This window comes from Mustela putorius, unplaced genomic scaffold (genome assembly GCF_011764305.1).
Source record: "Mustela putorius furo isolate JIRA1106 unplaced genomic scaffold, ASM1176430v1.1 tig00000281_pilon_pilon_pilon, whole genome shotgun sequence".
Lineage (NCBI taxonomy): Eukaryota > Metazoa > Chordata > Mammalia > Carnivora > Mustelidae > Mustela > Mustela putorius.
The window spans coordinates 17,215,801-17,233,501 of NW_025421343.1; the positions used below are offsets into that span (position 1 = coordinate 17,215,801).

At 36.9% G+C, this 17,701-nt stretch overlaps 1 protein-coding gene across 7 annotated transcripts in view; it reads left to right on the top strand.

Annotated features, from left to right (window-relative positions):
- ANAPC1 (anaphase promoting complex subunit 1) overlaps positions 1–17,701 on the top strand; it is a 102,566-nt gene that overhangs the window by 32,233 nt on the left and 52,632 nt on the right. For all 7 annotated transcript variants that reach the window (XR_006606467.1, XM_013045005.2, XM_045079144.1 and 4 more), the window contains 9 exons: positions 706–780; positions 3,056–3,324; positions 4,560–4,651; positions 5,564–5,712; positions 9,352–9,430; positions 9,843–9,879; positions 9,972–10,042; positions 12,786–12,964; positions 16,532–16,746. Coding sequence is in view for 6 of the 7 variants with exons in the window: in XM_013045005.2 (XP_012900459.1) it covers positions 706–780; positions 3,056–3,324; positions 4,560–4,651; positions 5,564–5,712; positions 9,352–9,430; positions 9,843–9,879; positions 9,972–10,042; positions 12,786–12,964; positions 16,532–16,746 (1,166 nt within the window). In the remaining variant the exon portion in view is untranslated. The remainder of the gene's footprint in view (positions 1–705; positions 781–3,055; positions 3,325–4,559; positions 4,652–5,563; positions 5,713–9,351; positions 9,431–9,842; positions 9,880–9,971; positions 10,043–12,785; positions 12,965–16,531; positions 16,747–17,701) is intronic.

The following is a 17,701-nucleotide window of genomic DNA, read 5'->3' on the forward strand; positions in this document are numbered from 1 at the left end:
CAGGCAGAGAGAGAGAAAGAAAGAAAGCACAAGAAGGGAGAGGGAGAAGCAGGCTCCCTGCTGAGCAAGGAGCCTGATGCAGAACTTGATCCCAGGACCCTGGGATCATGACCTGAGCCGAAGGCAGAGGCTTATCCCACTGAGCCACCCAGGCGCCCCTTAACATCCACTTTCATTCATGGTTATGCTGTCACAGGGTCATACCTAACTCAGGGAGGCAGGGATATGTAGTGTGGCTGTGGGTCCCAGAGGAGGAGAACTCTTTAAAGAGTAGCTACCTGCCTCTTCCCTAGAATTGTTAGCCTGTCCACTATAGACAGACTCTAAATAAATGTCTGCTTGGTTCTGACATTTGGCTAACATTGGGTGTACTTAGCGAATTTGGGATATGGCTCAAGGTCCTTGTTCTACTAAAGCAGTGTTGATCTGTGTCATCACAGAAGTTGGGTTGGAAAGAAACCACAGTTGCAGTGCCTGTGAGCCAAGGCACTGTAGTAGATGCCTTGCATATATGATTTCGTTTCTTTTTCACAGCGACCTGAGAGGAAAAGTATTCATACCATGTTTTTCTGGATGAAAAAATGAGTTTTGGTGACTTTCTTTAGTTTCCATAATTCATGGAACTGATATTTGAATTCTTTAAGTTGAACAGCTAGCAGTGATAAATGTATATGATTTTATCTTTTTTGGGGTTGTCTTTTTCAGTTTGACTTTGAAGGATCACTTTCCCCTGTCATTGCACCCAAAAAAGCAAGGCCTTCTGAGACAGGATCTGATGATGTAAGCATTATTTTTCTTGCTACTACAAGTTCATTTTTGGGTTACTTTTGTTGATTTGTGTATCTTTTAATACCTTTTGCTTTAATACTGTATAACAGTTATTTTGAAGGTTGGATATGTTATGTTTTCTGTGGTTATTCATACACTTTTATCTTTAATGATCATTTAAAATTACTGAACATAGGTAATACTGCATGATTTGAATTTGGATTTGTTGATGTTTCCCTGCTAATTCTGAGTTAGGTTCTCAATCATATTAGATTCCATGGTTATATTCTTAAGTGATTAAAAAAATTTTTTTTAAAATTGAGGTATAGTTTACGTAAATGAAATGCTCAGATCTGAAGTTTAAAGTTTGATCAGCTTTGACAAATGAATACTCAAGTAACCTATACCCCTCTCAAACACAAAACATTTCTATTATTCTGTAAAGTTTCCATGTGCCATTTTTTAAAAAGATTTTATTTATTTATTTGACAGAGAGATCACAAGTAGAAGAGAGGCAGGCAGAGGGAGAGGGGGAAGCAGGCTTCCGGCTGAGCAGAGAGCCAGATGATGGGCTTGATCCCAGCCCTGAGATCATGACCTGAGCTGAAGGAAGAGGCTTAACCCACTGAGCCACCCAGGCACCCCTTCAAGTGCCATTTTTAATCATTCCCTTTCTCTATTTTTGAAGTAACCACTGATTTGAATTGTGTCACTATAAGTTAATCTTGCCTGTTCTAGAACTTGATAGAAATTAAATGTGGTACATAATCTTTGGTATAAGGTTTCTTTGATTCAGCATATTTTTGAGATTCATCCCAGGCGTTGCAGATATCAGCACTTTGTGCCTTTTATCGTTAAGTAGTATGAATATACCATAGTTTGTTTATACATTCTGCTGATGGATACCGAGGCTATTTCCATTATTTGCCCATTATGAATAAGGCCACCATCAGTATTCAGGGACAACTATCTGTGGACGTATATTTTCATTTCTTCTGGATAGATACCTAGCAGTGAAATTGATGGGTCCCAAACTCATTATACTAAATTACACTCTAATGAGTGATATATGAGAGTTCCTCTTGTTCTTCATCTTGGTCAACATTTGCTGTTGTCAATCTTTTTCATTTTAACCATTTGAATATGTATAAAGTAATTTCTCTGAGGGCTTAATATGCCTTTCTCAGTACTAATGCTGTTAAACACTTCTTTATGTGCTTATTAGCCACTTACATATCTTTTTGTCAAGTTTGTGCTCAAACCTTTTAACAATTTTTTAACTGGATTTTTAGAAATATTTATTGAGCTGTAGAAGTTCTTTATATATTCTGAATGAGAGTTCTTTGTTTTGTATGTCTTAGTATATGGCTTAATAGTGTTTTTTAATGTGATTTTTTATTTTATTTAATTAATTATTTGACAGAGAGAGAGAGAGAGACAGTGAGAGAGGGAACACAAGCAGGGGGAGCGGGAAGAGGGAGAATGAGGCTTTATGTTGAGCAGGGAGCATGGTGTGGGGCTTGATCGCAGGACCCAGGGATCATGACCTGAGCCAAAAGCAGACGTTTAATGACTGAGCCACTAAGGCACCCCTGAACAGATTTTTAAAAATTTTAGTTACTCTTAACAATTTTTTACTTTTATGGCTTATTCTTTCTGTATCTGGTCTAAGAGTGTTTAAGTTAGAATAACACACTGTATTAAACCTTACAAAAGCATCAGTAAATTCCAAGACCTGAAAATAGGATAAACCATATTCTCAACACAATACAATAAAGCAAAGTAGAAACCAAAACAGACTCAGTACTTGGAAAATGGAGTACAATCAGTGTGAATGTAAAATTCAGTTGATTATTAGGTTGTAATTCCTAGCCAGAGCATCTTATAAATAAATATACAAACTGAATACAAGTAGACTTCACTCTTTATCGAAACAGATCAGTGTAGTGGTCACTAAACTTGCCTATATACACTTCCCACCTTTTATTCTTTACTTTTGGCCTCATAGGAAATCACCTAAGATAATCTTAATTTCTTCCTCAATCTCTATAAATAGTGGAATTCTTCTCTCAGTCTCTTTCCTAATACGGCACAACTTAAACTTTTCAGATGGCTTTTGAAGTGATTTGTCTTAATGTCTATTGCTGGCATCTGGAAATTGCTTAGCTATTTTGATGTAGGTTTTAATTTTTTTCAACTTAATGTAAAAATAGAACTTGTATTGTTTTAATGATGACATTATAAGGAGGCATTATTTAAAAAATCCCTATCTTCTTTATTTTCTCAGGACTGGGAGTATTTACTAAATTCAGACTACCACCAGAATGTTGAGTCTCATCTTTTGAATAGATCTTTATGTTTAAGTCCTTTGGAAGTTTCACAGATGAAGGATGAAGATTTTTCACAGAATCTCATTCTGGACTCTTCTACACTTCTGTTTACTCATATACCTGCAATTTTTTTTGTTCTTCATCTTGTCTATGAGGAGCTTAAGTTGAATACTCTAATGGGAGAAGGAATTCGTTCACTTGTTGGCCTTCTTGTTCAGTTGGCAAGGTAAGTGTTACTTGTAGATTAGAAGCTGCCAAGAGGTCCTGAGATGACTTGATCTCAGCCATGAATATCATATAGGAACCTTATAAATAAATTTCTGAAATCTACCTTTTCAGAAAATCCAGAGCATTTTCTATAAAACACAGAAGTGTTTTAAGGTACTGCCTATGTAAAGCCTTGTGGGCTGTTAATGGGGTTCTTAGTCTTTGTCCTAAGATTGGTGGGAAGTCCCAAAACTGTGTTAAATAATGGAGGTGACCTGTTCAGCTCTTCATTTTGACGAGATGACTTGGCACACTGGGGCGTTCTGTAACACCTGCTGTTTTGTAGTAATACCGAAATTCAAATAGGAGGTATGGTTAACATAATTGTAGTTTACATAGATGAATTATAGATATTATGACCCCTATTTTAATGATGGTGAAACTTGTCTAAGGTTGTTCCTAAGAACATGAATATTATTTGCTAGTTGAGAGTTCTTTAGCTGTGTTTTTGTTATCTCAGTCTGTGGTTGTCCCTGTCTTTGAGGCTCTTGCAGTGTATCCATAATAAGATTGTGTTTGGCACTGAATTCTGAAGGTCACATTTAGGTGCTGTTTCAGCCTTTGTGACCCTCGGTAATAAAGAAAATTGAATTTGAATTGAAATGTCAACCTCTGAGTTAAGATGATAGCACATTTTCTAATTTCTACGATCTTCCTTGAAACTTTGAAATTCTTTTCTGAAATGTAGCAGTTTTAATTGATCGTCAGTTTCTCTTATGATGAATCATTACTATCATGAAAATTCTTTTGTAATGAAATGACTTCCAAACTCTAACCATGGCTTTCTGAAATAAGTAACATTTTTATAATGTTTTACATTTTAAAGCTATTTTTTACATACATTTATTATTTAATCTTCAAAACTTCTGAGTGAGTGAAGGAGAATTTGCCTACTTCCTGGAAGAAAATACTGATGTTCATAGAGATAACTTGCTGAAGACAACAAAACTAACAAATAATAGAGGAGAAACTAGTTTTACCCCCATAAAAGTTACGTAGCAAAAAGTTTGAGTTGCATTTGTTATACTGGGCACTTCAAGGTCCAGAAATGGAATAAAAGGATTGTAGATTTGGTTATCTTCTTTGTCATAAGTTTTTTAAATTGAGAAGTTGAACCGATGAATCCTTTCTTTGGGGGAAAATACTCTACTACCTTTCTTGGGATTTCTTTTTCATATGCTTTTATTGTTTTAGGGATTTAAAATTGGAACCTTATGTAGATCATTACTATAGAGATTACCCAACACTTGTCAGAACTACTGGACAAGTATGCACAATTGATCAAGGTAAGTGTTTATATCATTAAAGATTTTCTAAATGGTGAGTGATGTTTGCTCGTATTTTTATCGGTGAATAGCACTATATTTCCTACCATTAGTCTCTAAGTCAGAGGTGATATCTTTCCATCAGGTAGATTTCAGTTTATAGTGTTTGATCTCTGACTTACCTAGTAAGAGATAGCATTAACTTCTTCAGTGTGTGGGAAAAATTCTACCCATCCTCATGTGCTAAGGATGCTTTTGCCTTAGACTTGTCTAATCAGTAGCCAACAACCATCTGTTATTTCGTAATGAAAATTCAGTTCCTTAGTTGCATAAGCCACATTTCAAACTTTCAGAAACCATATAGGGTAGTGGCTGCCATATTGGATAGTACAGGTTATAGAACATTTCCATCACCACTCTACTGCCCTAGACCTTGAACTATAGGTACTCACGATTGGAACCCAATTGTTAAGAGTGGAATCCTAGGTTTCTCTTGTTTTCTCACCGTTAGGATTAGGGTACAAAATTTTAGTTAAATTCTTTATGCTTTGAGTACAAAAATTTGTTAAATTTCCATCCAGAATGGGATAGTAGTCATTTGATTTACATATTATAATATAGTCAAATATTTTCTGTGGCAGAAAACATGAAGTATTTTGGAGAAAAATGTTATTCTGTTTCCAAATGGCACATACTGCCCATTTTCCCTTTAGAATAAAATGGTATTGTGGGGTGCCTAGGTGGCTCAGTTGGTTGAGTATCCGATTCTTGATCTCAGCTCACGTCCTCATCTCACACTCAAGAGTTGAAGCCCCATGTTGGGCTCTGCACTAGTCATGGAACCTACTTTAAAAAAAAAAAGGAATAAAATGGTATTATCTTAATGTATTCTTATTCTTACATTCTTTATAAATGTTTGCTCTAATTCTAAAGGTCAAACAGGATTTATGCATCATCCATCATTTTTTACTTCTGAGCCACCAAGTATTTATCAGTGGGTGAGTTCTTGTCTGAAGGGTGAAGGAATGCCTCCCTATCCTTACCTTCCTGGAATCTGTGAAAGAAGCAGACTTGTAGTCTTGGTATGTATTGCCTACCTTGTTTATTTTTTTCTTTTTCTTTTTATTTATTTATTTAATTTATTTTTTAAAGATTTTGTTTATTTATTTGACAGAGAGAGAGAGAGATCACAAGTAGGCAGAGAGAGAGAGGAGGAAGCAGACTCCCTGCTAAGCAGAAAGCCTGATGCAGGGCTCGATCCCAGGACTCTGAGATCATCACCTGAGCCGAAGGCAGAGGCTTTAACCCACTGAGCCACCCCGGCGCCCCTATTTTTTTCTTTTAAACTTAATTTTAAAAACTATACAAAAAATGAACTTTTTTCATTTTGTGTACATTCTTTAAATTTCAGCAAATGTATAGTTTCATGTAGTACCACCATAATTAGGCCATAGAACAGTTTTGTCACCCCCAAAACTTCGCAAAAGCTTTCGCGATTCATCCAAGTTGTTGTCTGGTCAGCAGTTTGTTGCATTTAATTGCTGAGTGCTAGTCCTTTGTGGGATATTTCACAGTGGTTACCCATTCACCTGTTGAAGATATTTCGGTTGGTCCCAGTTTTTGGCAGTTATGACTACAGCTCCTATAAACATTCATGCCTAGGTTTTTGTGTGAATGTAAGTTTTCATTTCTTAAGGGTAGATATCCAAAGATAGGATTGATGGTTAAAAAAGTAAGTATTTTTCGTTTTCCATTGGATAGTCTTTGCTGCATTGTTGAAAATTAGTTGACCATAGAGTTGAGTGTATATTTCTGAGTTCTCTATTCTGTTCCATGATCTGTGTGTCTGTTTTTGTGCTAGGACCATACTGTCTTGATGATTACAGCTTTGTAGTAAGCAAGAAGTCTGGAATTGTGATGCCACCAGCTTTGGTTTTCTTTTTCAACATTCCTCTGGCTATTCAGGGTCTTTTCTGATTCCACACAAATTTTAGGTTTATTTGTTCCATTTCATTAAAAAAAGTTGATGGTATTTTGATAGGGGTTGCATTAAATGTGTAGATTGCTTTAGGTAGCATAGACATTTTAACAATATTTGTTCTTCCAGACCATGAGCATGGAACGTTTTTTCCATTTCTTTGTGTCTGCCTTCATTTCTTTCATGAGTTTTCTATAGTTTCCTGAGTACAGATCCTGTGTCTCTTTGGTTAGGTTTATTCCTATGTATCTTATGGTTTCAGGTGCAATTGTAAATGGCATCAATTCTTTAATTTCTCTTTCTTCTGTATAGAAGTTGGTGTTGGTCTATAGAAATGCACCTGATTTCTGTACATTGATTTTATATCCTGGGACATTGTTAAATTCCTGTATGAGTTTAGCAGTTTTGGGTTGAAGTCTTTTGGCTTTTCAACATAAAGTATTATATCATCTGCAAAAAGTGGGAGTTTGACTTCTTTGCCAATTCAGATGCTTTTTATTTATTTTAGTTTTCTGATTGCTGAGGCTAGGACTTCTAGTACTATGTTGAACAGCAGTGGGGATAGTTGGACATCCAATCATCTATTTATTTATTTATTTATTTATTTATTTTTCCCCTCTAAAGATTTATTTATTTATTTATTTATTTATTTATTTATTTATTTGAGAGGGAGTGAGTGCAAGTAAGAGAGAGCATGAGAGGGTAGAAAGTCAAAAGGAGAAGCAGACTCCCTGTGGAGCTGGGAGTCCGATGCAGGACTCCATCCTGGGACTCCAGAATCATGACCTGAACTGAAGGCAGTTGCTTAGCCAACTGAGCCACCCAGGTGCCCTCCAATTCTTTTGATACCATTTATTGAGAAGACTCTCCTTTCTCTATTGTTTTTGCACTTTTGTCAAAAATGAATTTGCCACAATATTGTGGATCTCTTTCTAGGCTTTCTATTGTAGTTCACTGATAGTATTGCTATCCACACTGTGTTGATTCCTTTTTTTTTTTTTTTTGATTCCTGTAGCTGTATAGTGAGTCTTAAAAATTGGTTAGTGTAGGGGCACCTGGGTGGCTCAGTGGGTTAAAGCCTCTGCCTTCAGCTTGGGTCATGATTCCAGGGTCCTGGGATCAAGCCACACATTGGGCTCTGCTCGATAGGGAGCCTGCTTCCTTCTCTCTCTCTGGCTGCCTCTCTGCTTACTTGTGATCTCTGTCTGTCAAATAAATAAATAAATAAATAAATCTTTAAAAAAGTTTGGTTAGTGTAATTACTCCTTTTGTTACTCTTCTTTTTCAAAATTGTTTTAGCTATTTTAGTTCCTTCGCCTTTTCATTTAAATTTTATGTTCAGCATATTTATAGCTACAAAAAAATTCTGCTTGAATTTTTTCTCCAAAGAAACATCTTTACTTACTTAAAAAAAATTAGTTCACTTTAAATAGTTAATACATGTCCAAGGTCAAACCTTCAAATAGAACCAAAGGACTTTGGTAAAGGTGAGTCCCTTCTCCCAAGGGCAGCTAACCTACAGGTCCTTTGCGTAGCTTTCCAGAGGTGGGGCCTTCCTAGGCTTATAGGAGAACCCCATGCTTTTGTTTCCTCCACAGATACCACCTGAATGTAAATGTCTTTGTATCCCACATCTTTTCCTTATTCTGCATTCTGCTTTGCTTCATGTTGAGAGAAGCTTTAGAGTCCCCTGTGGCTCTGAAACAGACGTGTAAAATAGTGATTGTGCTTTTTTAAAAAAATGGTGGTAAAATCGACATAACATTTATTATTTAACTTTAAGTGCAGTTAATTCAGTAGCATTAAATACATTCACAGAATATTAAGATCAGGTTAATCGCAGAACTTTCACATCCCTTGATGCTTTTGTCGAGAGATTTAAGTGAAACCACCAAATACCTTGGTCCTTTCCAACTCTGCTGTATTGGGGGTAGACTTGGTATAGTCTCTAGTCACAAAGAGGAGCCAGAGAAATATGAATATACCAAGCTGGTCAACCTCCAACTTAAATTATGTTAGTCAACTTATAGATACTCTGATTATGGCCTTTTTTTTTGTTTTGTTAAATAATGATGTCAGTTAGGTTCAGGATTATGTCATTTGTGATGCTTATATAGGATTTTTAAGATTCTCCAGCATTGTAGTAAAGTTTTAATAGTATTGTGCTACTTTTTTCTAGAAAAAAAAATAAAAGCTACTTGCAGGTACAACTCTTGGTGGTAGTAGCAAGTAGCTAATACTCAAAGGAGAACTTTGAAGGCCAAAGTGAAGAAGGGTGTGGGGTAGGGTTCACCTAACAGAAGCAATCCAGGTTTATGAGTAGAGAAAGTTTGGTAAATCTGCATAATGGAATACTACTCAGCAATAAAAAGAAACAAACCACTGCTGTATGCAGTAATGTGAATGAAGCACAGAGGCGCGCTAATTTAAAGAAGTAGGACATCGAAGATTACCTATTCTAAAATTTCATTTATGCAACATTGTAGAATAGGCAAAACTGCAGGGCAGGAAAACAGGTGAGTTGTTTCAGGTGCCGGGTAAAAGAGGAGTGGATTGACTACAGAGGCTATAAGGGAAGTTTTTGGTGTGATGTAAGTGTTGTATATCGTGATTGTATTAGTGGTTATATTATTGCATAATGTTTGTCAGTACGCAGAACTGTATACCTAAGATGGATGGATTTTCCTATACATAATTATATCTCATTCCTTTAACAAATAATTTTAATTTTCTCCTTTTGCAGAGTATTGCACTCTACATACTTGGTAATGAGAACTCTGTTTCTGAGGATTCCTCACAGTATTTATCCAGAATAACTATAGGTAAGTCAGTGTAGTGATAGGCTTCCCAAAATGAATTTTTTTCCAAAACAAATTTTCATAAATGTTGATATCAGAGTTGAAATTAAAAAATGAAAAACTTCCTAAGTGTGTGTTTTAGAGGCCACTTCTTGCCTTATTTTTGAGGTGACCTCTTGTACTGTTGTAGCCTGCAGTCCACAGCTGATTTTCAGAGACCAGGAGTACTTCAGATTTAATAAGTTTTTTGTTTTCTTAATGAATGTAAAAAGGGTTAGGGTTAGAGTTAGTATTTCCAGTCTGCCAATGGACAGCTTATTTTGTTATTTTTTAGGAGTTGTTTGTGAATTTTTATTTCCTAATATCTTCTACATGTTATATGTTTGCTTTATGAGGATGACTATCTAAGTAAAATTTCATTTTCGTTGCCTTTTAGCCCCTCAAAAGTCACAAGCAGAACAAGAAGAAAACAGGTAACTTTTGTTCAGATTGTACTTGTATATTAAAAATAGAAAGCACTATTTTGTTTTACTGTTGAATAACTTCATGTTTCATTCCCTTACAGGTTTAATTTCAAGCATTCTACATCAGTTTCTAGTCTAGCTGAACAGTTAGTTGTCTGGATGACTAATGTAGGTAAGGTAGACCTTGTTGGCTTTCTCCATGTCTTTGAGATGCTGGTGAGAGCCACCTGCTTTCCCCAGACACGTCCTTGTTAGTAGGCCCTGTTTCCTCCCAGTGAGCTAGAACTGGGTGGCAGGACAGGGGATCTCACTCTGTGTAAGTGAGAGGAAGATTGTGGCCCATCAAGCCACAGTTCCTTTCCCTGACATTGTCACAACTTCCATCTCATAATCCTGCTATATCAGCTTTTTATCTCTCACTGGGTAATTTGCCTCTTATTTGCTTATTTGCCTCTCACCTTAGAGCAGTCAAAGCTGTGACTATGCAGACTGGCCTCAGAATGGAGGACTGTGGTTATTACACGTTCAAACTTGAAGCCATTGTAGTGCTCACATATCAGAAGGGAGGATTTCTGGCAAAATCTAAAAGTAATTATACAGACATTTCAGGGTGCTTCTGAAGAATATAGGTTAGTGATTTAGGCTCCAAGATGAGGATACATTTGGGAGAGAGGGCAAGGGAAGAAAGGAGTTCCCTATTCCCTTTTCCCAAAGCCGGTGCTCTTAGGCTTTAAATGGAGTAAAATAACTAGACTTTCTTTTTTTTTTTAAGATTTTATTTATTTATTTGACAGAGAGAGAGAGAGAGAGAGAGAGATCATAAGTAGGCAGATGAGAAGGGGAAGTAGGCTCCCTGCTGAACAGAGAGGCCTATGTGGGGGCACCTGGGTGGCTCAGTGGGTTAAAGCCTCTGCCTTTGGCTCAGGTCATGATCCCAGGGTCCTGGGATCAAACTCAGCAGGGAGCCTGCTCCCCCCCCCCCCCGCCTGCCTCTCTGCCTACTTGTGATCTCTGTCTGTCAAATAAATAAATAAATAAAATCTTTAAAAAAAAAAAAAAAGAGGCTGATGTGGGGCTTGATTACAGGACCCTGAGATCATGACCCGAGCGGAAGGGAGAGGCTTAACGCACTGAGCCACCTAGCTGCCCCTAGAAATTTTTTTTGAAAATGAAGAACTAAGAAAAACTTTAAATTATGGATTTGAAGATATAACAAAATGGCAGTGTTCTAGAATGGTATGTTATAAAGTAATGAATATTATAGGTTGTCTAAATTCTTATTTCAAGAATATTTTAAATGACTTAGTTTTTGCTTTTATTTTGTATGCTTCCTTGGAAAATTATAATAGTTGTCATATAAAATTATAGATAGGATACCTGTGCTGGAAAGTATTAGATAAGCTTGTTATATTTGTATACTGTATAATATTTAGTAAAAGTGTTATAAGGAAACATTTTTGCCTCAATAATTAACTTTCAATATTAATAATATATAATAGAAATTAAAATTTAGAAAATCATTATAATAAAAATAAATTTTATCAGAGGATCTGAAAAATTTAAAATATGAATGTATCGGGTATGTAGAAAATAATAGTACAGTGAACATTGTTGTATACTGTTTACCTACCATTAGAAATAGAACATTACTAGTGTACCAGAAGGCCCTGCAACTCTGCTCCACATGTAATCTTCCTCTCACCCACCTTCCTACTACCCATAATCACAGCCTTACCTGAATTTTGTATTAGCTCTATTTTTTTTATAGTTTCATCATCCGTGTTGTATGTCTTTGAACGTCATATAAATGGATATAGAGATAAATTATTTTTTTCACTTACTTCCTCCATGTTGACTTGTATAGCAGTAGGTCATTCATTTTCACTGCTACATACTACGTTGTTTGACTACAGCACTATTTATCCATTCTGTTGATGGGAGTAACTGTTTCCTCCCTTCCCTCTTTTTGTCATAGTGAATAGTGTTGTTACTGAATGTTTTAATAGTTGTGTCCTGGGGCACTTGTGTACAAGTTACTGTTACTCCTATTAGTGGACCATAGAGGTGGACCTATCTGTACCTGCCATGGGTTTTCCAAAGTGATTGTACTGTCACCAGCTGTGGGTGGGAATTTATATTGCTCTACATAGTTGCGAACACTTTCTGTTGATTTACCTTAATATTGGTCAGTAAGTGTGAAATTATAATTGTAGTAACTTTTTTTTTTAAAGATTTTATTTATTTATTTGACAGAGATCACAAGTAGGCAGAGAAGGCAGGTAGAGAGAGGGGGAAGCAGACTCCCCGCAGAGCAGAGAGCCTGATGCGGGGCTCGATCCCAGGACCCTGAGACCATGACCTGAGCTGAAGGCAGAGGCTTAAACCACTGAGCCACCCAGGCGCCCCAATATAATTGTAGTAATTTTAATTTGAGTTTTCTTGATCACTTTTCATATGTTTATTGCCCATTCGTGTTTCCTCTCTGGGAAATGTTTCTGGGTTTCTGGTTGTTTCTCTCTTTCTTAAGGTTTTTCTTTCTTTTATTATTATTTTTTAAAGATTTTATCTATTTGACAGAGTGAGTTGAGGGAGCACAACCAGAGGGAGGGGCAGAAGGAGAGGGAAGAAGCAGACTCTTCACTGAGCAGGGAGCCTGATGCAGGGCTCAGTCCCAGGACCCTGGAATCATGACTTGAGCTGAAGGCAGACGCTTAACTGGCTGAGGCACCCTGGTGCTGTTTTTAGTTCTTTTCGTTCTTATACTAATGCTTGCTGTCTAGACACTAGTCTGGCAGGAAGATGAAAAAAGTCGATCTGTCTTTTGTCAGAATAGATATTGATTAACTTGAGTCCGAGGATAATTGGGACAGTGGCAGGTTTAAATGAAACATTTTCTCCCTTCGTTTCATCACAAGGTTTCACTTTGAGAGACTTGGAAACTCTTCCCTTTGGAATTGCTCTTCCCATCAGAGATGCAATTTACCACTGTCGTGAGCAGCCTGCTTCAGACTGGCCAGAAGCTGTCTGTCTCCTGATCGGACGTCAGGATCTTTCCAAGCAGGCCTGTGAAGGAAATTTACCCAAAGGGAAATCTGTGAGTATCAACATAGAAAGTTCAAAGTTCAGATTTAGTCTCAAAATCAAAGTAGAAATACTCTTCAATTTTTTCTTAAGTGTTTTTACAAGTGGTTATATCGGTTTGTCTTTTACATTGTATGCCATATGGGATTTACTATTGGGCAGATTTTTTTACTTGTGAAGTGAACATGAGAATAAGAGATTTTTTGAAGGTTTTGTCTTGCCTAGAACTTTCTTTCCTTTGAGTCAGGACAAGTACTGAGTCAGTAGATCCACTACCATGACTCTTTCTTTACTTGTACTGTACTGGTAATTAACTACTTTGTGACTATTACATAGAAAAAGAGGGAGCACATGTATCTTCAATTTGGATATGTTAACTATTTTCTCTTTTATACTTCTTTGATGTGTTGAATTTCTAGAATTTAATCTTTTAAATAGGTGTAAATATATGTTTAATCACATAAAATTGAAGTTGCAGGCAAGAGTTTTTTTTGGGAGCTGGGATGAGAGACACTGAAGTTGTTTAGAAGATGTCTTAGGTTATTCCTCCTGATTTTCTATCCTTCATCAGTCTTCCTCTGCTTTTATAAAGAATGGGTTCTGAGAAGGCTACAAGTAGAAAATGAAATACATCATTATTCTTTGATTATCTCTCTTTTAAAATCAGCCTCTTTTAAAAACTTAAACATGGAATTTTGACTTTTTCTAGAACTCTGTTTAAGTTAAAAAAACATAAATGGTAGCACTGCATTACTCTGATGGTCATAGGATTTAAGGATGGTTTTCCCACTCTTGGTAATTCTTTAACTTTGGATTTTTTTTTTCCCCCAAGAATGAGCAGGGTGGATGGGGGCAGGGAGGGAGCGAGAGAATCCTGAGCAGGCTCCACCCAGCATGAAGGCTGACATGGAGCTCCATCTTACAACCCTGAGATCATGACCTGAGTGGAAATCAAGAGTTGGACTCCCGGGCGCCTGGGTGGCTCAGTGGGTTGGGCCGCTGCCTTCGGCTCAGGTCATGATCTCAGGGTCCTGGGATCGAGTCCCGCGTCGGGCTCTCTGCTCAGCGGGGAGCCTGCTTCCTCCTCTCTCTCTGCCTGCCTCTCTGCCTACTTGTGATCTCTCTCTGTCAAATGAATAAATAAAATCTTTAAAATTAAAAAAAAAAAAAAAAAAAGAGTTGGACTCCCAACCGAGCCACCCAGGCAGCTTGTTTATACTTTGTTTATATCGCCCAGAGAACAGCACAAGCTTGCCTCATCTTATATTAGCTTTTGAACCAACACCTACTCATCAAAATGGTGTAACTATTTATAATCCACATTAGGTCTTAGGCTATTGATGCTTCTTCAGAGCTTCAGAGTCTGTATCAGAATTTTATTTCTAACATCAGAGTTGCCTACTCAACCTATGAGAGTAGCAGTTTCCATGGGATTCCATCTCCAGCAGGGTTGGCCCAGCACATCTCTCTCTTAATCTGCACTCATATAATAGCTCTTAGTTGAATTAGTGTTTGTCCTACTTTAAACAGAAAACCATTTTTTTTTTTTTTTTTTGCTAATAATATGACTATCCTTTCCTTTACCAAGGGAAGTTTTAGCTTTAGACCTCATTTGTTACTATGAGTGAGAGCAGTTTAATATCATTAGCATTAAAACCAAATGGCATTGATAATCTTTGATCTATTTAGATATTGTTTTGGGTAATTCTATCTAAATTCAGTTTGTTCCATTATTCGAGGTTATATTTTATGTTATTTGAGGCTACCTTTTATGACTCATTGAAATTCAGTTTATCAGCTATTTGGATCTATACTTTATAGTTAACTCACCCAGTAGAATAGTTTTATTTAAAGTTAGATATTCCATAGGACCTATAATGAATATTTATGAACTAAGCAAGGGATTAATTAGTCATATCTGCTATAATTTTTTTTGACTTTTTTTTTTTTTAAAGATTTTTATTTATTTATTTGACACAGAGAGAGCACAAGCAGGCAGAGAGGCAGGCAGAGAGAGAGGGGGGAAGCAGGCTCCCTGCTGAGCAGAGAGCCTGATGTGGAGCTTGATCCCAGGACCCTGGGATCATGACCTGAGCTAAAGGCAGAGGCCTAACCCACTGAGCCACCCAGGCGCCCCTGCTATAATTTTTTATAGGTTAATGTTGCTTCTCTGTTAAATGATGCAAAAATTTAGCATTTTAACTGGGAATTAATCTTGTTAAAGGAGTGTAAAATTCTTGAGAGAAAATGAGAAGATTTTATACTGTGATCATCAAGGTTGCAGTGTGATTGAATTTTTTGATGGGGAAGACTCATAGGAAAACACATGCTAAGTTTCTGAGGACAGAATGATAATTAAGAGATTAACCTTCTTCCATTTGTTTTGCTGTTGCCACTTTCTGATTAAGAAATTTTTAAGATATCCTTACTTAAAAAAAAAAAGATGAAAATCAATAATGATCCATTTAAAGTACTAAAGTAAGGGCACCTGGGTGGCTCAGTGGGTTAAGCAGCTGCCTTCGGCTCAGGTCATGATCTCAGGGTCCTGGGATCGAGTCCCGCATCGGGCTCTCTGCTCAGCGGGAAGCCTGCTTCTCTCTCTTTCTCTCTCTCTCTCTCTCTGCCTGCCTCTGCCTGCCTCTCTGTCTGCTTGTGCTCTCTCTCTGTCAAATAAATTTAAAAATAAATAAATACAAATAAAAATCTTTAGAGTACTAAAGTAAGAAAATATTGTTCAACTTCCTCCAGCCCTTGGCTTATATCCTTCCAGGTTGTTTTCTTCTGCTTATATTAATCAAAGATAATATTTGTTTGTATGGGCTCTTTAGTAATAGTGAGTGGGTTTCATGTTCCACTTGCAATAATTTGTTTCCTTTTTAAGTTATAGTTAGGATAACTATATTTTAAGATATAGTTTAGGATATAGTTAGATCTTTATAAGTTATTTAGAATGTTTCAATGGAATCAGCTTCTTGACTATTGTCCTAAATTTAATGTTTTTCCCTTGGCTCAATAAAGAATTTTCCCAAGTGAGCAATATAATTGTACTTTTAAAAAAGACTTCTAGGGCGCCTGGGTGGCTCAGTGGTTTAAAGCCTCTGCCTTTGGCTCGGGTCATGATCTCAGGGTCCTGGGATTGAGGCCCGCATCGGGCTCTCTGCTCGGTAGGGAGCCTGCTTCCCTCTCTCTCTCTCTATCTGCCTTTCTGTCTACTTGTGATTTCTGTCTGTCAAATAAATAAATAAAATCTTAAAAAAAAAAAAAAGACTTCTAGATAAGAGCCCCAATATACATGGGAACCCAAACCAGCCTTGCTTTGGAATGTATATTTTCTCTGTATGATAGAGAGATAGATGGTTATAAATGCCCCTACTTCCACAATTCCTGTTTGAATTTGCTTTAAGGGGCTACATGGAATGTGATTTAACATAGAAACAATTTAAGTGTGGTGTATTAGTTTCAAAATATAGCCCACTGAAGCCATTTTAACTCTCAAGTACATCACGTGTATATCCTTGTGTTCAGTAAGTGCATGGTGTTTGGTTTTTAAATTATTATTACAACCAAGTCTGTTACTCAGGTGCTCTCATCAGATGTTCCTTCAGGAACAGAAACTGAGGAGGAAGATGATGGCATGAATGACATGAATCAGGAGGTTATGTCATTAATATGGAGTGAAGATTTAAGAGTGCAGGACGTGCGAAGGCTTCTTCAAAGTGCGCATCCCGTCCGTGTCAATGTAGTACAGTACCCAGAACTCAGTGACCATGAGTTCATTGAGGAAAAAGAAAACAGGTAAAAGAGGCATGTTGTTATCTGTTATCAGTGTTTAACACTGAAATCCCTAAAAAGATAGTTAAGAATTAAAAGTACCATGTGATTTAAGTTTTTATCCATCCTCGGTAAACCATACATTTTTTTCAAAATATTTTGGCATTTGGTAACCCAAGAGTATCTGATGACATAAGTGATCCTCCTTCTCCTAAAATACAGCTTTGTGCTACTTAGAAAAGGTGACTCTGGGACCATTTTGCTTAGCTACCATAAGAATTTACTAACAAAGCAAAACTCTGAACACATTCTTCTGTATCTTGAGGAGGGAAAAAAATGTGTGTGTGTGTGTGTGAGTGTGCGCGCGTGCGTGTGTTTAGTGTAGCTTAAGCTTATACCAGTATTTTTTACCTGATATGACAGGTAATACTCTATAAATCTTCTCTACTGCCAATCTCTAACATATATTATATCCTTTGATAATAGTAATACTCAGTAGTAACCATCCTGTAACATTCCAGAGTCATTGCCTTGGGACAATTCAACTTGTATTTGAAAATTCTCTCCTGTCCTATTACCTGCCATGTCTCTGTCACCTGTCACTTTTCACCATTATTCTCTGGTTCTCCTTGCATTGCTTATGGTGGTCCTGCTTTACTGAGAAGGATTATCTATTACCTAGCTGCAGGATGCTGAAGATCTGAGTTCGTCCTAATCTGCCTCTCACTGTTTCCTCTCCATCTGTACTTAGGTGTTAGTCACCCATAATTGAAGACTCTAAGGGACAGAGAAATTGTGTGAAAACATAGTAGTTATTGTAGACTGTGGATCTGATGGGTGTCTTTGCATGAATCACTTAACTTCTTGCTGCCTCCTTTAAGAATAGGCTTAATTGTAGTATTCCTACCTCATGGGGTTGCTCTGTGTATAAAATGAGTTATGTCTATATCGTGCTTAGAACACTGCTCTGTATGTAGTA